A 24,020-nucleotide genomic window follows, 5' to 3' on the forward strand; every position below is an offset into this window, starting at 1 on the left:
AAAATCATGGGCAAAATCCAAAGCACCCTTTTATCTATTTTGTCATTCATATAGTTTTTCACTTGCGTTTCATATGATCACTTTATGAAATGATGAAAAAAATAATACCTTACAATAATTCATAGAAATGCAAAATTTGGAGTGCCTCTTGTGAGCTTCCCCATCTCTAAGTATCTCTCTTTTCTAATAACTACATAGTTTTCTAACCACTCAAACAAAATATACCACTTAATCCAATACTTATATAATAATAGCAGCATGATATCGTACCTTCAGAATATAAAAAAATATTATAAAATTATATAAATAATTTTTTTTTGCTGATACAATGGTGGCTCACATATGACGCACATGAATGGGGCCAACAAAATCAGAAAATAAAATACTATATAGAGAATTTGGCATTTGCCTATGGCCTGCCCAAGTGAAGCCTCTCGAGTGGTGAGCTATATAGGAGGCTATCCAGTCAGCCGTATCATTCGTCTTTCGGTAGACATGTGAAGTCTGATGGAAGGCACACTCCCTCAATAATCTATGAATATCGCGGAGCAACGACCGATCCTCGACTAAGCTGCCTCGGCTTCATATCTACTCGATCGGCCGAGTCTTCCTCGAGGAGCAAACGATCCGCGCCCAGTATCCGTCTTGCAAAGAAGACACCCTTCCAGGCTACTCGAAGCTTGGCAAAGACCACTGATGAGTGGAAGATCAGCCGACCCCAATTAAGCTACCACTCTACTTAATATATATATATATATATATATATATATATATATATATATATATATATAATCAACTAAATCCTAGCCGTCCATTGAGCGGTAACCGGCGCGACTGCATTTCTTGGCCATGATCACGAGTGATTCCTTGATCAGAAGGCTGGATTTTACGCCCATTTCCTTGGTGCCGGACGATGGGACCCATCAGACGGTCCAAAACGGTGGAGCCAGCCCATACGAGTATTCCTTGAGGCCTCCTTGCACGGGATAAAAGCCCCAAAACCCGAGCCGGTGACCTCTCTCTCCTTCTGAAACCCAACACCAAGCGCCAACCTAACTCTAGCAGCCGCGGCGGCGGCGCGCGGCGGCGGCGGAGATGGTGTCCGGATCGGGGATCTGCGCGAGGAGGGTGGTGGTGGACGCGCGCCACCACATGCTCGGCCGGCTGGCGTCGATCTTGGCGAAGGAGCTCCTCAATGGCCAGAGAGTTGTGGTGGTGCGGTGCGAGGAGATCTGCCTCTCCGGTGGCCTCGTCCGACAGAAGATGAAGTACCTCCGCTTCCTCCGCAAGCGCATGAACACCAAGCCCTCCCACGGCCCCATCCATTTCCGCTCCCCCGCGAAGATCCTCTGGCGCACTATCCGTGGGTAACTTTTTATATATCCATTCTTCTTTCTCGGTTCAATTCTCCATTGCAGTAGCCTTTGGATGGATTTGTAGATCGATTGCGTTTTGGATGCTTGATCGATGTTTGCTTCTACGACGCAATCTGATGCTTCTGTTGTTGATTGGTTGGTAGGATGATTCCTCACAAGACCAAGCGTGGAGCTGCGGCGCTGGCGAGGCTCAAGGCCTACGAGGGCGTGCCGCCCCCCTACGATAAGACGAAGCGGATGGTTATCCCCGATGCTCTCAAGTAAGTTTTTCTCCCATTTTGAGCTTCCGATCTAATTTAGTGTTTCCTTTTAGTTTTATATAGATGCTCTGAGAAATGTTACGGCCTTTGACTTTGTTGTTTATAAAATGACTAATTTGATCGTTTTATGAATTTTAGGGTGTTGAGGCTTCAGGCAGGGCACAAGTATTGCTTGCTGGGTCGGCTCTCCAAGGAGGTGGGATGGAGCTATTATGATACCATCAGGGTGAGTGAAACTCCCTTTTTCTCTCCTTTGATCTTAAAATCTTAATCGAATGGCAACTTATAGGTCCATTATTCAAAGAAATCCAACGTTATGTGTTTAGGATGTGGTTGATTATTCTTGGCTATTTCGTTCTGTATTCTCTGCTATTGTTCTCTTTCTTTGAATCATAGTGTTGACGCGCCATTATATCTGTTTCTATTTCTTTATTGCCTTTTACATTCCAAGGCAGAATATGATTGCAATTACTGTATAAACCATGTAATTACAGAAATATGTGAAACAATTGAAGATTGTCTTAGAATATGCGAAATAGCTGTTGTTGCCACCAGGCTGTTGCTCAACTTCAAATATTACAACATTCCCTTATTGCAGGGAAATTTAACATAAATATTATGCTAGAAGTACCAATGATGGTTTTTAAGTATAATGACTCATGAAATACAACTATGTATCAAAGGTTAGTTATTTTAATGGTTAAACGAATGTTCTCTTGCAGGAGGTTTAGGAAAATGAATTTGCTATTATGTTGAGACTTTGATTTTTTGCTGTTAGTCTTCCTCTCCAACTCCGTAGACCTCTTTGTACTACCCATAGTAGTAGAGATGCAACATGAGTTGGGCTCAGCCTGAACCCACCTGCCCAATCTAGTTACTAGATATGGTTGGATCAAGGTTTTTTAAAATTGGATTGGGCTTGGGCTAAGGCGTCCCAACCCGGCCTCAAGTTGGATTGGTTAGGGTCAAACTTAAATCCGACCAAAACTCAACTGTAGCTTGACTCAAACCTGATCCAACTTGCCCTAATCCAATATATAAATATTCATATTCATGTTTCATATAAGTTAGTTATATATTTTATAATTGTATCTTTAGTCTTGTTAAATTATGATGCAAGCGTGCTGTCAAATTGATGATTGAAACCTGAATCCAGCAAATAGTACTTCAATAACCCAACAGAACTTGATGAGCCAAACCCCACTCAAATTGATGGGCTTAAGATGGGGTTGGGTTGGGATTGGAAGATTAGAAGTTGGGTTAGGTTTGACGTTAATGTGATCTAACTTGTTTGAGTTAGAAACCTACCCCACACAAAAATACTTGGGTGGGGAGGTGTTGGTGGTGGGTGCTGTAGGTGGTGGCACATTGAGGCCCTATTTGGAATTGCTGTTGGCAGTAGAGCTTTTAGAAATCGAACTTTCGGAAAGTAGAGTTTTAAGAATTAGAGTTTTTATTAAAAGCTATTTGTTGTTTCGTAATTACATTTCTAAATTACTGTGAAACTTTAACATATGTTTAGTAACCAAAATAAGAAAGTATTTTAGGTATGATAAAATGACAATAAAGGAGGGCGGGGACATCCCGACTCTACTATCATTATGCCTTTGAATATAATATCAGTATAATTATAACATAATTTATAATATAATATAATAATATTGTAATATAATACAATAATATAATATAATATAACTGATTAGATTCTAATCTAATAATAGATTATATTATATTATTATTAAATATTATTATATATACTTAATAGTCATATACTATTATTATAGTATAATCATATAATAGAATCTAATAAAATGTAATATAATCTAATATATTATCATTTATATTATTAATTGTATATAATAATAATAATAATAATAATGTCTATTTTCATAATATAACTATAATAATAATAATAATATAAAATTATGATTGTAATATTATATATGTACATATGTAGATATGTTGATATGTACATATGTAGATACATAATATGTAGATATGTACATATCTATATGTCATGTACACACACACACATATGTATAATATATGCACGCACACACACATATATAAATATTATTGCTAGTATTACTATTTTTAGTACTATTACTATTATAAATACTACTACTATTAGTAGTATTATTACTATTATTAGTACTACTACTATTATTACTTTTTGTACTATGATTACTATTAGTAGTATTATTATTATTTTTAGTACTACTACTATTATTAATATTATTACTATTGTTACTATTATTTGTATTTTTGGTATTATTACTATTATTAGTACTATTACTATTATTACTTTTTGTACTATGATTACTATTTTTAGTATTATTACTATTATTAATACCAGTACAATTATTAATAGCATTACTATTTTAGTATTATTTTTATTTTTAGTATTATTTCTATATTTAGTATTGTAGCTATTTTAGTATTATTGCGATTTTTAGTACTTTACTATTATTAGTATTGTTACTATGTTTAGTATTCTTACGATTTTAGGATTGTTACTATTTTTAGTATTGTTACTATTTTTAGTATTGTTACTAGTTTTAGTATTGTTACTAGTTTTAGTATGATTACTATTTTTGGTACTATTACTATTTTTAGGGTGGCTCATGTGGAGCCGTGACCATCATCATTAGAAAAAGAGGGTTCCGGGGGTGGGGAGTTGACAGGTTGGGGTGCCAATGAATCTCATAAAAAATGTTTTGTTTATTGCTATGACGGGGTGCTGTTCATAAATGAAATCTTCATTTATTCAGTTTTTTAATAATAATTCAGTTTCTTGTTCTGACTTTATCTATTTATGTGGTAGGAATTGGAGGAGAAGAGGAAGCAGAGGTCTCAGGTTGCCTATGAGAGGAGGAAGCAGCTGGCTAGGCTGCGCGTGAAGGCAGAGAAGGCAGCTGAAGAGAAGCTTGGCTCTCAACTCAGCATTCTGGCCCCATTGAAGTACTGATAGGCTTGTTTTATAGAGTAAACAGTTTTGCAGCAGATCTCCACTCTCATCTCAGACTTTCTTATGAAATCTTTTTATATTTGAAATATGTAGCTTTGTGGCATCAGTAACTTTTGAGTCTGTCAATCTGGTTACGTCTGTTTGGATTAAAATGGTTTTGCGCTGAACTAAGTTCCAATGATCTAATGGATGCAATTTTTGTTTTCAAGCCACAGCATTACTTAGATGCTTCAGTGATGAAAAGATTAGTTTCACAGCTTCAGTTGTTAGTTCAGTAATGTGACAGCATTTTGATAGTTCTGCAGCCTGGTTGTCTTCCCGTGAATTTCTGAGAGCAGGTTATAAGAGGCAGCAGAAGTGTTGTCAACAAAAGAGAACATTTGTTTGCACTAAGGTCTCAGTTTTAAGTGTGACTTCATTTTCATTACAGTGTCAATTGCATATTTTGCTCTTACTGTCGGCAGTTAAAATAGCTCAAACATGTTTGATAGATCATACTTTAACTTCATGGTCTCGTAAGTTGTATTGATGCTTTTAGTTTTATGGCTTTATAGCTTCATCGCTTGGTAGGTTGCGTCTATGTTTTAATTTAATGGCGTTTTGTATGCTGTAGCTTCATTGCTTGGTTGGTTTTTGTCTATTGCTACTGTTTGATGGTAAAGCTTTAGACTACTTCAAAATAAAAACGCTAGGCGCTAATTGGCTTAGTGAAACGTTTTAAAGCCGTATTTTACTATGTATAAATGGGTTCAACAAGAAGAGGATCTTATTTTGGGTATAGAGATATTCCAGTCCCCCTTAAATAAGCAGGTTTGATGTGGATAGTTATTCCCCTTATTCCCTTCTATCTATTCGGCATGGGTAAGGAACATTCCAGCCTTATTCCTGCTTTATTCTCAAAACCAAACGAAGCCAGGTTTCACAATCTCAGGGTCAGCGGTTCGCAAGAATATATATTATGAACATTTTACTTCTAAGCAAGGCAAAGCCACATTGAACCGTTCTTGGCCAGGGTAAACCTTACCCTTGATCACCATGGGTTTGCACAAAAAGCTCACAGAACTAAATCAAAAATTATATGCCCCGAACTCTCCACCTTCTGTCTTTGTGGGTGATGTTTCCACCATTTAGAGGTGTCATTCTAATTAAAATGTAAAGTTGTTGGTAAATTTTGTTGATGCCTTTGTTTCATGGCTTGATAGGTTGTCTATTCTTTAGTTTCTTGGTGTTATCTGTTGTGCCTATACCTTTGATTCATGGCTTGGTTTGGTCCATTGCTACCATGCGATGGTAGAGCTTTAGAATACTTTGAAGAGAAAAGGTAAGGTACCAACTGGCTGAATAAATGGGGCTTTGCCGCACCACCAAACACAGGGTGCTAAGGGTGCTAAGACATCCTTTAAAATGCAGGTAGAGGTGCATCCTTTTCCACAGAACCACAGGCAAAGTAGAAGATTCATTGCCTGTTTGATATCAAACAAAGGGAGTATGATTTTTGATTATAGGGACTGCTTTGGTATCTTATTTAATGTTCATCAGCTTTGGTATCTGACATAACCAAACAGCATTGTCAGTGCATGCCTGAAACCATCTTGATATGCACCCAACATTGTAAGGTGCTTGTAGGTTCTAAGATCTTTTACTAGAACTATTGCTTGCTTTTGGAGTAGTTATTCCCGCAATTTTTCTTCAGCTAAAATTTCTCATTCTTGGCTGGTATCACTCCAGGCTTAGGTTCTATCTGTGAATATTGGTGCAAGAAGAGAAGAGTGCCTAGATCTGGAAATAAAAATTCTTCAGTCCCCCATCAATATAAAGCAGGTTTGAGGATAATTATTCCCCTTATTCCCTTATATCTATTTGCCAGGTATAAGAATACTCCTGACCTTATTCATGCTAAAAAAAGCCAGGTCTCACAATCTCAGGATCAGCAGTTCAGTAGGATATGTATATTATAAACAATTTAATAACAAGCGAGGCATGGCCACATCGGACCAAGTCTCGGTCAGTGTAAACCTCACCCTTGATCACTGTAGGTTTGCACAATAAAGCTCATAGAACTAGGCATAGGCATACTAAGAAATACAACTCTGAATCAACAAGAAGAATTATATAAGCCCAAATTCTTCATCTTCACATGCCTCTTGGATGCCACTATCATTAGGTTGTTCACTTTACAAACAATCACATTTCCAAAATACTAGGTTTAGATCAGGTTTCGGGTTTGACTTTAGGGATCCTCTTTCAGAGTTAAGACAAGGTTTTATCTCCACCTGCCTCCTTTTTGGACCGCATAGAATATGCCGACCTCTTGTGCAAGAATGGACAAGCCGTTCGATCATCTTGCAAGCATGTCGGGACAAAACCCACAATTCACATGGTTCAAAGACATCAGCTGGTGCTAGCATGTGACCAGTCTGCAGACGCCGTTGACATTGGCAGACTTGCAGTGAGATGAAGCATGCCATACAGTATGAGTTCTCCACACTAAGGGTTGCCTATTGGAATATCCTGGTATGGACCAGAATAGGCCTTAGTGGTGCTATTTTTCAGGCTGACGAATCTCAACACTCCCTGCAGATGCTTGATTCGCTGCACGGTTGCATCCGAAGTTCTTTCGGTTTGATTCTCTTGCTATCCGTGAGCCGAACTGCAAGAGTGATAACACATGAGCTAGTTCACACAAATAAATGTAAAAGTAGAACCTGGTACTGCTACTTTAGCCCCAATGCAAATGGCAATCACTTAAATTTCTTTTCTTTCCGAATGAACATTAAGTTTCCTGTTGAGGATGAAAATTCCTGTTAGGGGCTGATGTTGCATGGCGTTAGGTAACACAAAATGACTGCCAAATTAAAAAGAAAAGATGAAAAAAAAAACAAAACATTAATGTACAAAATGGATGTAAAACATCTGCTACATGCATCAAGGCTTGTCAAAACTCAGAATTTGAAAGGTTTGATAACAATTTGATTGCCAGTGGCATATAAAAATTATGTTGAAAAGGCTCAGTGATTCTGAAGTATGATTCAGTGGAATTGGCACCTGAATAGCCCTCTTTGGAAGAACAGCAGCTCCTTCCAAGCCAAGCAACCGTGCAACCTTAAACATATAAAAAAGAAACTAAGATCAACATATCAGAAATTTTGCCTTTCTCAAACAACGCAGAAAATGGAGAAGACAAACTCGGTTATACATGTACACAAGATCCAGGCCAGACATAAATTGTGTTTAAACTTTGAACCAAGGTTTTACTTTGCAGACTTACTGGACCGTACAGTAGATAATTGGTATCATACAGGGGCTCAATATGGTACCATACTAACACATGATCTAGGTGCTGTGCCGATTTAGCACCTTTACCATGTGTTGGTGCAGTGGTGTACCATACTGTGACATACAATACCAGTAAGGTCCTGGTATGGGACCCTGTACAGGGACATAAAAACATTGCTTCAAACAACAAAACAGTACTCCACTTCATATATCATGGAAAAAAAGGTTATAACTAGTACTCAAATAGTTAGGATACAAATCAATTATCGAGACAAATTATTGTCTGCATGACTTGACACCTATAAGCATCTAAGGAGCAAAGGCTCAAGAAATATCTTTTAGAAGCTCTATAAGAGTAACACTAATCAAGCACACCTCTCTTAGAATCTTCTTGTCACCTCTTCCACTAGGTTTATCAAGTTCAGCAATCTCCCATAGAGGAATTTCCAACAAAGTTTTAATGACATCCTCATCGAGAAAAGGAAATCTTGCCTGCAACATAAATAAGTATGTCAAAAATTCAAAATGCAAATTGCAAGATTTCTGAAGTCATTGATGAAATGAGCAGTACCTCCTTTCCATGATCAGAAATGCATCTGTCATCTCTACCCATATTTCTTTTCCAAATTCTCTGCATATCCAGTCTCATTTCTTCATGGAGTGCAACCCAACTGAAAGAAAACCAAAAAAAAAGAATCAATTTAAGAGCCAAGGGTATCTAAATTAGCAACATTTGAAAAGCTAGACATCTGTTACCCTATTAACTAGCAGACATGTAGGAGCTCGCGAGAGGTGACATTGAAGACTAATATACCAAGAATATGTAGGTATTCTTCAGTTTAATCACACATGTTGCGTCATCATGAGGAAAACCTAAGAGCTATTAAGTTACACTACCAAAATAATTGGTAGCAGAGAATAACTGGAATGCTGCTAGAAAATCCTGTTTTGAATGCTATTAAGATAACAGAAGTAGGCGTTTAATCAGCAAAAGTTGTTCACACAGCAGTATATGTGCTGTATCCTTAAAAATGTTTTACCAGAAACAAAATCAGGATGCAACAAGCAGCACAGGATAACCACCTTTCACATAAAAGGAATGGGGAAAACATATGCACACGATTGAACTATTAAAAAAAGAAGAAGAAGAAGAAAGAGCACAGCTTTAATTATCCTCAGTGAAAGCATACCCTCCCAGCCTGTATCTTGTCCTGTGCCTACCATATCCAGCACACTGCTCATCAGCACCGGAACCTAGCAAGAGAATTTGTGCCATTGACTTGTATCTATGGCGACATCGATCTTCTCCTAGATTACAGATATTTCCATCCACCCAACCATCTCCACCAGCAGCCAACCACAATGCTATTCCAATATTCAGATCCTGAAACAAAATACCTAGATAAGGGTTCTCAATGAAGCTAATAGTAGCAATCAACATTAAGACTATTAATCAGAAAAAAAAACTTTGGGCAATCATCACTAGAATACATAAGAAAACCACAGACAGTAGCGAAGTACTCAGAATGTTATCAATACTCTCTCTGCAGAAGTCGCATAATCCAATTTGAGATGCATTGGACAACCAATGTTTTGATTACTATAAAGCAATTTCCACTGATGCAAAAGATTTCCTATGCTATAAAAATTAGTAATAAGAAAATGCTTAAGAGAGGATGTTTTAGTTTGAAGGACAAAAAAGGCCACAGGAAACCGCATGATTTAAAGTTCTCTAGCTGAAATATGATAAAGGATCACATGACAGTGAGAATTAAAAATTATTGCTCTTGAATCCAGGAACTACAAAGGTAAGAATAAGATAAATCTCTTTGCTGATCCATTTTCTTTCAAAAAATTTTGCTTCCACATTTTGGTTTTGCAAACAGAATTATAACCTCAGAAATTCCAAGAAAGCCAAAAAAAATGTCAAAGTAATCATAAAAGCATTCTCTATGTCAAAGAGAGAACAACTAGATGGACTATGATGGAAACATGTTCTTACAATAATAATAGGACAATACATACCATGTAGGTCTTTGCAGGATGTATCAGTGACATTACATGCTTTGCTTCCCAAGTCAAATCAGACAAAGTAGCATCAATCTCCACAAGTTGCCACCTGTTATCTAAAGAAGCTACTGATAAATATTAAGAAAAGCAAGATTTATATTGTCACTGGAAATTATTATTCATAGTACAAAAAGCCATTTTACACAATGATTCGCATACAATGAGCATGAAAATGCACTAGGGGCATAAGAATCTGTAGACTTATTATAAAGAATCCATACAAAGACACTGAATCAAAATGTACATATGAAGAGAACATGCCAAGCATGTATGTGCTATAATGTGCATGAAATATACTATGCCAGTATCCTGTTTTTCTCGAACTCGTATCTTCCAAATCAAAGCTGGATCACATGCCAACATTTTACCATGAAGGAGATGGACCAGGCATAGACTATACAATAGAGCTGTTATACGGGAGCAAGAGAACAGTAGTAAAAGAACAGTGCCCCAGGTAGAACAGGAAGGTCATTGTGCTAAATTCATAGAATGTGCACCATGCTACTGATTTACAATGTACAGACACAGATCAGAAATCATCACTAGACCAAAGCATCAATGGAGATGATAAACTGAAGTGAAGCAGCAAAGCTGTGACAAGGCAAGTCCACATGTGAGTTGTGGTTGTAATATCAAGGTCATATGGAGCTGAATAAATAAGAAGTAAAGAAATGCCAAAGTCAGCAGGATGAACATTTCAACCAGTGAGTTCCAATAAGAACAAGAGTCTTCAAGATGTAGTGCTGGATCTAAAGAGTTTATGTAATGGCAATCCAGGCAATGTAGAACTACATGTTGATAAGGCTGGCAGACAAGCACAGTAAGATAAGATAAGCAGACTAACTGGTGAAGTCAACCAATTTATGTATAATAAACGACATGGATCAACAAAGAATCATTGCTGATATATGATGCTAGAAATATAAGGATAAGCAAAGATGACTGGAGATGCATTGCCCATATATGACAAACATGATAATGCAGTCAAGTTTGGGGGCAACTATCTGGATGTGAAAGGAATATTTACATAAGCGAATGATGCAAAAGGCTCATGCACAGCACAAAAGAACAACCGTTCTCAAAATACAAGGATCGCAAGGGCAGAGATAAGGGCTTCTAATGCAGACAATCTAATGTACAATAACAAGGTAAAGTGAATCTAATGCATGAAATAAAAATCAGACCAACAATAAAGGACTTCAAGAAGATGATCAAGATGAAGCCAAGAAGGGAGTAATGCTAGAAATGTCAGTATCAACACAGCACATAACTAGAGAATTAAGAAACAAAGGTGTTTAGAGTACTTACCCATAATTAAGCACATGATACAATAAGGGTAGAAATGTCCACCTAAAAAATGACAAAAGAACAATTCAACTTCAAATAAACCCTCATTGACAAGAAAGCACTGGATGGAAAAATGTGGATCTCATTGCAGGGGGCAGCTCTACGGAGATTATAAGGCTAGATTTGGAACAGGAAAAGATAAGAGACCTGAAGAAGGCCAAACTCTGATGGAGAAGGTAAATGATCCAACTATGGCTGAACTATATTATCATCAAGGAATCCAAATTAAATAGCAAGGTAGTTGGCGAAGCTTCAATCTATCTGGTCACAGGCCTGTGTGTTAAACTGCAGGAACAATTAATCAGCCTCTCCTGTCTTTTTCTTTTTCTTAAGATACTTCATTAGTTCATTTCCCATCTCATCATATCGGCATCAAATTATAGGAAATATCAACTTCAGCCTAAAATTATCAAAATTATACATATAATTATAAAGAATCTATATAACACAAAATATTCTAAAATTGTGTAATAACTTTTCTTGGAATTTTTTTATTTTTAGTTTTTGGATTTTCTTGATATTATCAACTGAAATTGCAAAACTTGGAGTGAAACCGCCAAAACCTCCGAAACTGAAACTCCACAGTCTTAGCCAAAACAGAAACAAAAGCGAAACCAAGTTTTCAAACATTGGCATTAATGTAGAGCAGTTGGTTGTCACATGACTATGCCGTATTACTTAGTAATATCTCATTATATTGCATACTCCATACCACTCACACATCATGCCATTTATAGCTGCATTAACATTAGCATGCATTAGCATTCTTATTGCCGATTCTTTGCGATGTTACTTCAAAAGCAAAAGTACCTTTTTGTGTGGATTTCTTTGGGAAGGAGGGTTTCTCCTTCCTCATTAATTGTATACAATACCTATTTTGTTCTCTTTATTTCTTTTTTATTTATTATACTCATAATTAATCATGCAATCCACAATCTGCTTGAGAAATTAAGATGGAAACAAACTATATCAGAATTAGGACCAACGGGCCTTGCAGGTCATGATATAAAGCAACATAGGTTCAGTTGGATGCACAATGGAGATCCAGGAACGTACCATGATATATCACAGGGCTGTAACTTAGGGGTCTTTATTACGTTTAATTTTAGTTATCAATTTTCTGTATTGTGCTTATTTTTTTGGTTTTAGAGGTTTATTTTAGAGTCAAGAGATTAAAAATTCTCAATCTTTATTTAAAAACTTGATAAGGCTGACTACTACAGTACACCATTCATGACACTGTTTATGCTACAGTAATTGCAAACAGTAAGCACATTTTAGTGAGGTATTTATAGGATTTTGTCATCGAATTAGGATTTTCTCCGTTATCTATTAAGTCTCCAGTAGTTGTATAAGCAAGATGTTTTCAAGACTGAATAAAGATGAAGTTTTCTTGGGGACAAAAAAATCATTCTTTGCAATTCAGTGACTTTGTAAGGCATGGCCCTGGTGAGACCACTCCCTAGGTATGATTCCTACATTCTAGAGAGAATTCGGTTCATCTTTTATCCTTCCTTTCATTCTTTTCCTAATAATCAGTGTTTTGTTTTACTTTTTCTTTATTTCTTTCGCATCTAGTTCTGTTTTCCCCATTTTCCTCCTAGTAGTGATCCCTAATTTGCATTCTCTTGATATATTATATTTATCAATTTCTTTTCCTATAGAAAACTCACCTTTCTAGCTCATTCAATATTTAAAAACAGATCTCTTTTTTTTTTTTTGAATAAACAGCAAACCATTAGATCTATCTCAAAGCACATCCAATCCATCTTCATTCCCTAATTGAGCCCTAATTTCATATTATTTAGATTCATCTCAAGCATCCACTATCAAATTTTCATTGCAATTCCAAATTTCATAGTTCAGATTTATGGAAAACTCAGGCCTAAACTTGAAATTCTGGCAACTCATAGATTTCGGTCCTCCTCCTAAACCCTAACAAGGTTTCTTCCCTCAACTGTCCTACATCATAAATTTATCACATCAGGACCACAGTAGGATGGCAGAAACAATATATAAAATATCTGCCTAACCTTTTGGTCAAGATCACCAAAGAATGCATTCTGTTCAGCAATGCCTTCTAAAATAATTATCACTAAAATTGTAAAATAGTAAAACTTATGAACTTCCAGTGATATGAAAGTTTGAAGGTTTAGCTAGAAAACAAGATGCATCAGTACCTCCTACATGGAGCAATCTTTTGAAGTTCTCTTAGGCCCATCCTTGCAGAAACTCTATCTGGAGCAAGCTGGCCATCAAAGCTTACATTTAGCAAATCTACCGTGTCTGCCAAAACATATTACATCAGCCAACATCAAACTTCCTGAATTGACAAAAAGACAGCACGTACAAAAATTTGCATAGTTTTCCTGTTCTTTCAAATTGATGGATCTAAGATGTTTGGAGAAGAAATTGGAAAAGAGAGAATAAGTAGAAAAAAAACCCATGCCTTGCCATGATGTTATCATAACTGCACCCCCGGAAAAGTCATTTGAATGAAAATCCAAAACTGAAGCAAACTTTAGTTATATCTAGAATTTTGAATAATCCTCCACACTCAGAGAAACATGTGCAAGTACATGAAATGAATTGGAGGTAATAAAGTTGATCCCACAGTCGGCATCTGAAGCGCATCAAACACACATGGGGAACTTGTAACATACTGCTTGAAAACTATTTCCAATAGTTTCGCGTTCCTTCTTATAACAATGTAATGTTTTCCATTACTATGCCAACAGGCTGTCAGGTGTTTCCTTATGTGTTGCCCATGTGCTTCTTATATCAGACAAGCCAAAACAAATATGTTTCCTAGAAATTTTCCCTGTAAAATGATTGATTGTTGAGAAACACATTATCCAGCAATTACACATTTATTTTAGTTAACAGCTGTGTTTGGTTGCATAGGAAAGGAGGAAAAGAGAAAATATTAAAGAAAATCCGAAAATAATAAAACAAAAAGAAATATAGACTTAGCATTAAAAGAGAGAAAAGGAAAGATAATTATGTCGACTGTGGTTTGATGGTGGTGGTGGTTCTGGCAGAAACAATGGTGATGATGCTAGCAGGAATTGTGCTGGTGGGTGGGGGGGAGGGAGGTGTGGAGGGGCAATAATGGTGCATGGCAAAGTTGGAAGAAATAGTGGTGGTGAATGGCAATGGCGGTAATTATGCGTATTCAAGAAGTTGGATGCCTTTCGAGAATAAAAAAAAAAAAGAGCATGCAGGAGATAATACTGGTCACAATTTTCTTCTTCACTCTTTTCTGTTCTATTATCCACACCACAGAAACTACAGAAAATAGGTGATTTAGTTTCTTTTCTTCTATCAGATCTAAGCAACCAAAAACAACTTTAGTAGAAGGGATTACACAGTGTTTTTCCGGATGAAGCAGTAGCACATTAACAAATTGTATATGCTCTAGTGACCTCCCTAGCATGTGTTCTGGAGATTCAGAACACCACTTCTAGGTGTCGTCTCCGACTTTCAAGTAAGGTAATCATATCAATAAAGGTTGGTGTGCTGATTGCAATGTTGTGAACTACAAGTGTACAAAAGAAAATTGATTAATTAAAAAACATTCTTTAGTATAAGAAGATTTCAGAAAGAACTTTGTAACACAGTCTATGCTTGTTTTGTTATAAAAGAGATACAAAAGAGAAAATGCCCTGCCTCTCACTAAAAATGATCTATGCACCAATCATCTTGTTGATTCCCTTTGTGATATTACTCCAATCTCATGTGAAATGAGTAGCCTTACATATTTGTCAAGGTGAACTTTGCCTTTGCTTAATTGAGCTAGCAAAAGTCTTAAGCTTGATTCTAACTGGGCATGTGCAATAAATCCTTTCATTTGTCTGCTGTATAAGCTATGGTAAAAGCTACCATTGTTTACCAAACCTATACTCCTATACTTTTAATTTCTTCTAGTGCAAAATTGGAAAAAAATAACAGCCATAGTTTTACAGAAATAAAAAAAACAGACCACATATGCAATCATGGTTCTAGAAGATAGAGGAGAAATATGGTTTGCATGGATTGCAGATGACAGATGGTCAGATTTCAAACTTACATTTCTGATGAAGACATTGATCTAATAATACTGCAAGTATCATAGAATCTAAGCCACCAGAAAACAGAAGTGCTATAGGGGCCAATTCCTCTTCTTTCCCTTCATGTAAAGCTGTCTGCAAGTTTATTCCATGTAATAAGCTCAGTCAGCATCACTAAATTAACTGCAAAAATGTCGATTTCAGTTAGCAAGCCAACAGATGCATAATATGTTCTGTTTTATCAACAATGGAAATTGCATAATAAATTCTAAACAAAGTTATCCAAGTAAATGAATTGGGTTTATGAATTATGTGGCATCACAATAATGCTAGTAGAATTTTCCTGAATTAGCCAGGGAATCAAATAAGCAAGTAGCACCCATAAAACGGGACAACTGTTGGATATTCAAGAGCACCAACATCTGCTTCCACTTGAGCACATTTCTGACTTCAACAGCTCACCCTATCAGTCTGTGTTAAGTCATAAATGAATATCTATCATTCACAATCTCAGTCCTGCAGTCACATTGCTGCTTTATCCAGTGCATGTGTTAAATTAACAGCACTCAACAAAAATGGTACTTGACCACATTTTAAGTCATTTTGATACTCTCTCTATTCATCCTCTTCTTTTTGCCTTTTCTCTTCAGCACTAGGAAGCAAGGATTAAAGCTATAGGTTGTTGGAAATTCCATCTTAGCAGTAACTATAGGGTTTTAAATATAGCAAAGCAATAAGCTATATTTTTGGCTAGAAAGAGGGGTTTGTTGGTGGAGTATAAGGATAGATTCAAGGAGAAGTAACAAAGATTATAACAGTACATTTGATTCTGCAGCACTACAGATCTGAGAAAATGGGTGGTGTTAGGGGCAGCAACATTAGAGCTTGCAGGGATCAAACATGGGCTGCGATGGAAGGCTGTTAGGCTCAATGCAATACTAGGACATGGTCTACTGTGACAACAGACCTGATATGACCTGAAAATAGACCCTGACAGGTAGATGATTCCCTTCCACTGATGGCTAATGATAGCACAATAACAAAGGAATAGCTTTCCATGTTGTTAGGTCCGCAGGCTATGAGGGTCTTGCATAGTTCTGCTGCAGGTTAGTTCATATAAGTGATAGAATAACCAGGCCACAGAAAATAAACAGAAGCAAAATTGGAGGCAAAATTGGATGGTTACTACCATGTCGCTCTAGGACCTAGAAATCACACCTGGGATTTGAAGGTCTTACACCTTCATTGCAGAATCATACAATAAGAGTAAAGAAACCAAAGATTCCATTCTTTCAGTCACAATCTGCATAAAATCCGATAACATAAAACCCTAAGAATCCCTTTTTATAACAAAACAGAAACCCTAATTTGATTGTTAAAATTTCAAAACTGCCCCTAATAAATAGGCCTCATCAAGATAACAATTAAAATATGAGTACTTGTAATCTCAGCTTTTGATTTCAAAAGACCTACTAATAACAAAAAATAACTGGAAATAAACAGAAAAAAAAGAGAAAATCGATAACCACAATTACATATAAGAAAAATCCCATGTTACAGCCCTTCAATGCACCATGACAAATTCTCGATCTCCATCACTTCTTCCCTTTCCTTTGCTTTAAAGGGCATCTCTATATTACATGTTTCAGATCAAAATAGTTGACCTTTATGCATTTGCTTCTTCAGGTATAAGATCAGGACAGCACTTTTGACTGAATTTAGGAGCAGTTGTGGTAGTTTGAATATACATCTGAATATCATATATGGCTATCCTGATCAGCAAAACTTTGATTTGAAAATAATATCACTATAGAACACATAAAAAAATCTAACATATTTTTGGCAGAGGTAACAGCTGATGTCATTATTTATTTCTCCTATTAGCTAATGTTTGTTGTTTACATTGTTACAAAAGATTAAGAAGAAAAATAAGAATGATGCACAAGCAACCTATGCAAATTGCTTCATAAACAAGCAGAAATATTATACCTGATAGATTGTGTCTAGAGTAGTTCGCCGCATCACAGATTCTCTTAGTGAAATGAGCACCTTCTCTGCAGGCTGAGTATACCCTGCATTAACATTAACTATGTTCTGAAACTTTTCAGCAGAACACCTAGAAAATCCTATAGTAAATATAACACATTATTTCTCATTGCTTGACCTGGTCTGAGATTATTCATCAAGGAATGAGCAATATCTGATTGGAAATTTGCCTGTTTCACCGTAAGTCCCTTGAGATCAGCTATATCATGATGCATTCCATCTGAAGCTTTTGAAAGCAAGGCAAGTTGCTCCATTTGAAGTGGGAGACCGATTGTGGAGAACTCTTCCACACTGGGATCCAGAAAGGTCCTCTCCCATTTAATCAGTTCATTTAACAAGAGATTGCTCCATTCATGTTTTCTGACTTCACCAACCAATTTTTCCCTTACACACTGCTCGATGGCTTTTTGGGCTTTTAAGTGGACACTGTATATCCCACAAGGAAGCTCCTCCCAGTTACAAAGTCTGCATGCTGTAGATGCAACATTGGAATCTATCCCAGGTTCAAAGCCATCAGTTGCTGAGGTGGAACCTGCATAAATTGAACACAGGCAGTTTAGTGAAAAGTTTCAAACAACGAAAGTGATGCAGGTAATCACATATCAAATATATGTAAGAGTAAATTTCAATACTGAATCAACAGAGTGAGTCTCACCCCCGGAAAAGAAAGCAAAAACATTGAAATGAAGAAAAAAAAATCTGGTGGAACGGAATTTGATAGATTCAGTTGATTTCATAAGAAAGGAAATATAAAAGTAGAGAAATTGAAGACAAATGACCAACTTACATATGAATTACCAAAATTTATATAGGTAACATTATATGAACTCAAATATCAGCTAGCTGAGGCTATCTAATGTCAGACGTGATATAGCCAAAACAAAGTAATTTGCATCCATTCACAATACAAGTAAATCATCAATGAACAAAATTAAGCAGTATATTCAGAGATGCATGAAAACCTCGACTAAAAATTTATCTACCTGAATCCTTTCTGAAAGGTGAAGCTGGTGATACAGAAGATAGAACAAATTGTGGCTCATCAGATGTTGGCCAGTGAACAAGAAGGCTTCTCCTCCCAAAAGCATCTCGACCGAACCATAAAGTTTTTGACTTTTTCTGAGAAATAGAAATTTGAAAGATGCAAAAATAGCACTTTCAATTATATCCCAACTAAATTACATAAATAATATCCAAGAAAGAGATCTACCAACATTTACAAATGAATTATACTAATAATCAACATAGACTAAAACTACCTGCCAATATATCAAAGCCCATGGCCCTCTGATTGTTGAAAGAATGTCAGGAACAGTTTTCTCTCCATTCTGAATGCAAGAACAAGCTTTTCCAAGTTCACTGTCACAGGAACAACAACGTTCCAGTGCATGCAAAAGAGTTTCAGAATCACTGCTATCAACATCAACTTGAAGTCCCCCAAATATTTCACCTTTCGAACACAATTCCACAATCAAAACATCCTGAGTGCTTGTTTGGAAAAAATTAACATATGAAGCATGAAACAAAGAGGGAACTGATCTAATGATTATCAGCAATAACTAAGATAAATGTAACTGGAGTAGTTGCATGAGATTCGTCACAAGAAATTTGTCTTCTCAAGAACAGACAGCAGTACAAAAGAACCCCTAATAAAGAAAGATGATGGACCAAAATACCCTAACAGTGATTGTCATACTGCATTTATCTCTCTCTCTCTCTCTCTCTCTCTCTCTCTCTCTCTCTCTCTCTCTCTCTCTCTGTGTGCGATACATCGATTTAACCTATTGGTTAAGTTTCAAATAGGTAATACAACTCAAGTTACTCAACAATGATAAAAATCTTCACAAGATATTGTTTTCCTGTTTCAGTGAAAGTACCAACTGATCCAATAAGAAAACATATCAGCATAGATCTCAACAAGAAACTAGGAAAGCAGAAATTTGCATCAAATTGTGATGGATCCAAACAAGAATTTACACCATCTTACATTCTATATATGTTCTCTAAAGGTGGTGGATTAAAAAAGTTTCCAATTTTTCCTAAATATGCCACTAGAAACGTGATCCATGGCCTAATATAGAGTAAGTACTTAGCACCAACAAGACATTGGAAAAGGAGTCGGGGAGGGAAGGTGGACACATATAAGTGTACTGAGAACAAGACATTGGAAAAGGAATCAGGGAGGGAAGGGGGACAAAGATAATTGTACTGAGAACACAAAACTAAACCATACAAATGGCAACTAAATGTCATTTGATTTACAATCATGTAAAACTAAATTGACAAAGGACTAAAGAAATACCATTAAAAACAAGAATATTTCCAGAAACATCCACCAGTGGCTGAAAAGCAGGACTTATTCCTCTAAGTTGTAATGTCGCACCAAGGAAATCTAGTTCGGCAATAGATTCTGTTGTTACGCCATCTTTTGTATCAACAGCTCCTGACATTGAACTGATGCAATACTTCACGGTTTCTTCTAACCACAAACATGAATTTTCTTGCTTATCCTTTTCATCATCTGTAATGTGAAGGTTAATTCAGATATAGACCTCAAAACCAAATATGTTTAACAAAACAATAGCAGGTGGCAAACAGCTTGACTCTAAAACATTCTGTTTTCATGTTGAAGGGAGATACCTACCATCCTTTTCAACAGAAACTGTTGTTCTTAACTGAAGGAAGACCTTTCTGATACTCAGTTCATTGGGTCCTCTTCTTCTCAAAGCAACTTTAAGATCACCTACTGAAAGATCTGGCTGATACACCTGCATAATCTAAGTCGCTTAGAGTAAGCTAAGTTGACTACAAATCATAGCAATCAATACATTTAACTATACACTTGAAATTACTAAATCTGGCACTCTCATCAATTTCTGCACTATAAGCCCCCTCATCAATTTCAGTTTCTAGCATCAAATGTAACTTAACTACGCCTACCTTGTTTTCCATGACAAAAGAAATGCACGTGTCATCATCAACAAAAGTTTACAAGATCAAAAAGTAGATATTTAGCGCCTCCATGCAGTCTAACTCAGCTCCAGAGTTGGACAATAAGCCCAAGGCATCTCCGATTTAGATTCTAAACACACGGATTCTGAGGAAGTAAACTTATATCAAAAATTATATCAATTTATGGCCAAGCCCCTTCCCTGATTAACTAAAGCTACTCCCTTGAGAGAGAATAAAAAAGCAGCTTTAGTTCGCTAAGTAATCAATCCATTGTTTCCAAGCTTGAGGCTTCTACAGCTCCAACCAAGACTCCTGTTAACTCTCAGTCCAAACACTCAACTACCTAATTGACGGATTTTTATGTCATAGGGACCACTCTAGCACATTAAAGTCGTTCTCGCAAAGCTTTTTACTTTGCAAATTTAGCCTAATCTTTTCGCAGGCATTCAACACCTTAAACTAAGACCTTTGAAGTCACCAGAAGGAAATTTAGAATCTACAAACAACCATTTGGATCAAAAAAACTCGAAGCCAACAACAAGCAAACTGAATCATAAATGGAGAAACAAAACTCGACGCAAGAGAGATCCGCACCGCTTCGGTACCGGGAGGTGGTGATCCGTGGGTTTCTCTATAAAGATCGAATCCAACAATACGAGCTCCCGAGAGAATCAGAGCGATGCCGCACATCCTCTCTGATCTCGACCTCCAGCGCCAGAGGGCAAGAGGGAGGCGGCGCGAGGAGCTCGAAACCTAAAAAAGGATTTGGCTTCCTTTCTACCCGCGCTTTCTTTGAGTTCTCTCATGTTTTATTTTATATATATATATATATATATATATATATATATATATATATATATATATATATATATATATATATATATATATATATATATATATATATAGTGTATCTATACCCACACTAATCATCTTATTTTTACAATAATATTTATTTTATTAGATTTTCATTGGCAGTTTTAATAAATAAATATTTTAAGTATAAAATTAAAATAGTCATTTTATGAACATGTCAAAAATCTAATTGGAGAGGCATTATTAAAAATAAAATAATTTAATATATATATATATGTGTGTGCTAATAATAATTTTTAAGAATAAATATGTAATAACTAATATTTTTAAATAATGATTTCCATCCCAACAATAATAACCACAAAGACGGGTCTACTCCGTATATAACTTTGAGATTTGTGTATGCCCAATTATTATATTTTATAACTCTGGTATACCATCCAAAATATGATCTTATAGCATAATATGTATAGCATCCATTCCCTTATAAATAAAAAAAAATAAAATTATAGCATTCAGGATATAATCTTTCAAATGAACTAAAGTTTATGATGCATAAATGGGCTAGAAGTATGTATTTTATATGCTCATTGACAATGAACATTTTGCAATAACTATATAATTGGTTGATTGTGTGTCACGTTATTTACCTGGTGCACATGATGATGGTTGATTGGAGCCTTCATTTTTTCAGATTTTCATTTATCTATAGTAGAAATTGTGCATAAGAGGCCAAATTATTTTTGAGTGTTTTATCCTTTGCTATTATATTGGCGCAAAGGTCTTGGGCGATTAAGGTTGAAAACGGATTGAATATTGATATATCCATATCTATATCTATATATTTTTAAAGGATATGAATCTGGATATGGATATTAAAAGGATATCAAGATTAGCATCCATATTTATTTTAAATGGATACTAATCTAAAATACTTTATTCAAATTGCTGAAACTCTTCTCCTGTTCCAATAGATGCTGAAATTTTTCTCTGGAATGTCTCCTCAACATATGCCAAATCGATACCTTGTAAATTTTTGAGAAAGAGCAGATGCTACGACCAAGTCACCGTTTCTCGATATACATCTTAAAGTCTTTTGTTGTACGTTCCTTCTCTCTACCTTTGCTCTTGTGTATACTTCTTCCCTTCATTACTTTATAAATAACATTAGGTGGCTTTCAACCTCCTTTTTCTCATTAAAAAAAATAATCATATTCAACATGAAATCAAAAATAAATACACCTCTCTCAAGCATGCATAGTTGAATAGTCCAAATGTTGATTAGAAAGAAAGTTAGAAATGTGTCAAACGTTGCACTGCAGTTTAAGACCTCTCAACTCTCAAGAGCAAGATGTGTCAAAGTTGATGGTTCAGAGCCGATGAACAAATAATGTTGTCTAGCCCGTCTCAAGATGTGTGACCATCTCAAGCAAGATGCCGTGTATCTCTAAAAAAAATATTTATCTTAGAGTTGCATAATCAAAGCCTCCAATTACGCTAGGTGATACCCGTGGCTAGTGAAAGCCTTGTATTCTCACTACCATCTAACTTCGCAAAAACATGAGATCCCCTTGATCTTTCATTCATGTTGAAAATGTTATTCCTACACTTTGTAACTAGTGCATATACATGAGAGAGGGAGAGATACTTAAATCTTACAGTATGAATAGATGGACTTAAAAACAATCCAATCTTATAGAATCTCTAAGGGTAAAATAGTTGGTTCTATTTTCTCTCCTTTTCTACTGACTCCTTGGTTTTTACTTAAGTAAATTGAACAAAAATTATAGGAGAAATAGAAGATAAAACTTTGAGTCAATGATGATGTTAGAATAGTTGACGTTTCCTTTGACAAATCATCATTTCCAGTGGATGTTTAAATTTAAATATTTGGTTTTTATATAGGAGATCTCTAGTGAGTGTTTCTTAAGGAAAAAAATAATTATTAAGAGGAGTTTTAGTCATAAATAGATTGTACGGATTTTTAAAGTAAGAAAGGCCAACAAAGATTTAAGAAAGGAGTTTGATCTAAGAGCATATCCATGGTTTTCAATCAGGAGAGCCCAACTGGGATTTAAGAAAGATTTTGACCAAAATATCTCTAGAGAAAGTCAGATAAAATTAAAGTTTTTAGATGATTAAAGATTAAATAAGATGGAAATAAGAAGTTTGTGATCGAAAGTATTGATCTATACTATACATAAAAATGATTTCAAAATGATAAAATATTTTCTCTTGATTAATTCCGAGTACCATTTTTCATATCAAAAATGCCCTCTTGCTTTTCAATAATATGTAACTTGTTCCCTCTTATTAATTTTGGAGGTTTCAAAAGAAAATATGGAAAGATTTTAAATTCCTTTTAAAATCTAACCTAACAAAAAGATGAATTTCTCCATATCAAATTCTACTAAAAAATAACTACTTGTTAAAACCGATTTGGACAAAAATGATTTGATGAAAATATGGAAAGGTTGTGAATTGCTTCTAAAACTAAAACATACAAAATATTTTTTAAAATCAAATCCTATCTATTAGTACATCGCACATTCTTGCTTGGTAGTAGCTTTAAATTTTGAGTTAGCAATATTTTTTATTTAAAAATGAATATACATCCATTATTTTGGGAACATAATTGAATTAAATCTCTGATTGGCACAGCAATCCCTATTACTTTAGAACAAAAATCATATAAATTTATGCACGGGCACACTAGGTTGCTAATCTAGTCCTCGATAATTCTAATAACTGCCGGAATGACTTTGACAATAATCAGGGTCAGAGTTAGTAAATATGTTCATTTTTCCTTTGTTTTGAAGCTTTATTTGCATAGTGTAACCTATAGCTATATTCTTTCAAGACA

At 35.7% G+C, this 24,020-nt stretch overlaps 2 protein-coding genes across 3 annotated transcripts; one reads left to right on the forward strand and one right to left on the reverse strand.

Annotated features, from left to right (window-relative positions):
• Window positions 1–1,010: 1,010 nt before the first annotated feature.
• On the forward strand, window positions 1,011–4,812 carry LOC103704482 (large ribosomal subunit protein uL13w-like). Its single transcript, XM_008787791.6, has 4 exons — window positions 1,011–1,367; window positions 1,520–1,636; window positions 1,775–1,862; window positions 4,461–4,812. The coding sequence occupies exons 1-4, from the start codon at window positions 1,096–1,098 to the stop codon at window positions 4,602–4,604; spliced, it is 621 nt and encodes a 206-aa protein (XP_008786013.1). The 5' UTR covers window positions 1,011–1,095; the 3' UTR covers window positions 4,605–4,812.
• A 1,726-nt stretch (window positions 4,813–6,538) lies between these two features.
• LOC103704481 (Asparagine synthase family protein) lies at window positions 6,539–21,155 on the reverse strand. Of its 2 annotated transcripts, none has more exons than XM_008787785.6 (15): window positions 20,939–21,155; window positions 20,037–20,160; window positions 19,695–19,913; window positions 18,652–18,842; window positions 18,376–18,511; window positions 17,511–17,924; window positions 17,336–17,418; window positions 15,367–15,481; window positions 13,478–13,583; window positions 9,906–9,999; window positions 9,071–9,264; window positions 8,452–8,551; window positions 8,256–8,372; window positions 7,650–7,706; window positions 6,539–7,254 (listed from the first exon to the last, which is right to left on the reverse strand). In XM_008787785.6, the coding sequence occupies exons 1-15, from the start codon at window positions 21,032–21,034 to the stop codon at window positions 7,147–7,149; spliced, it is 2,154 nt and encodes a 717-aa protein (XP_008786007.4). In that variant the 5' UTR covers window positions 21,035–21,155; the 3' UTR covers window positions 6,539–7,146. The 2 variants fall into 2 exon arrangements, with proteins under 2 accessions (XP_008786007.4, XP_008786006.4); XM_008787784.6 differs by having other exon boundaries at window positions 17,336–17,433; window positions 20,939–21,148.
• Window positions 21,156–24,020: the final 2,865 nt, after the last annotated feature.

Source organism: Phoenix dactylifera, chromosome 9, assembly GCF_051530095.1.
Source record: "Phoenix dactylifera cultivar Ajwa chromosome 9, Ajwa_hap1_PhDact_Kaust_v1.1, whole genome shotgun sequence".
Classification (NCBI taxonomy): domain Eukaryota; kingdom Viridiplantae; phylum Streptophyta; class Magnoliopsida; order Arecales; family Arecaceae; genus Phoenix; species Phoenix dactylifera.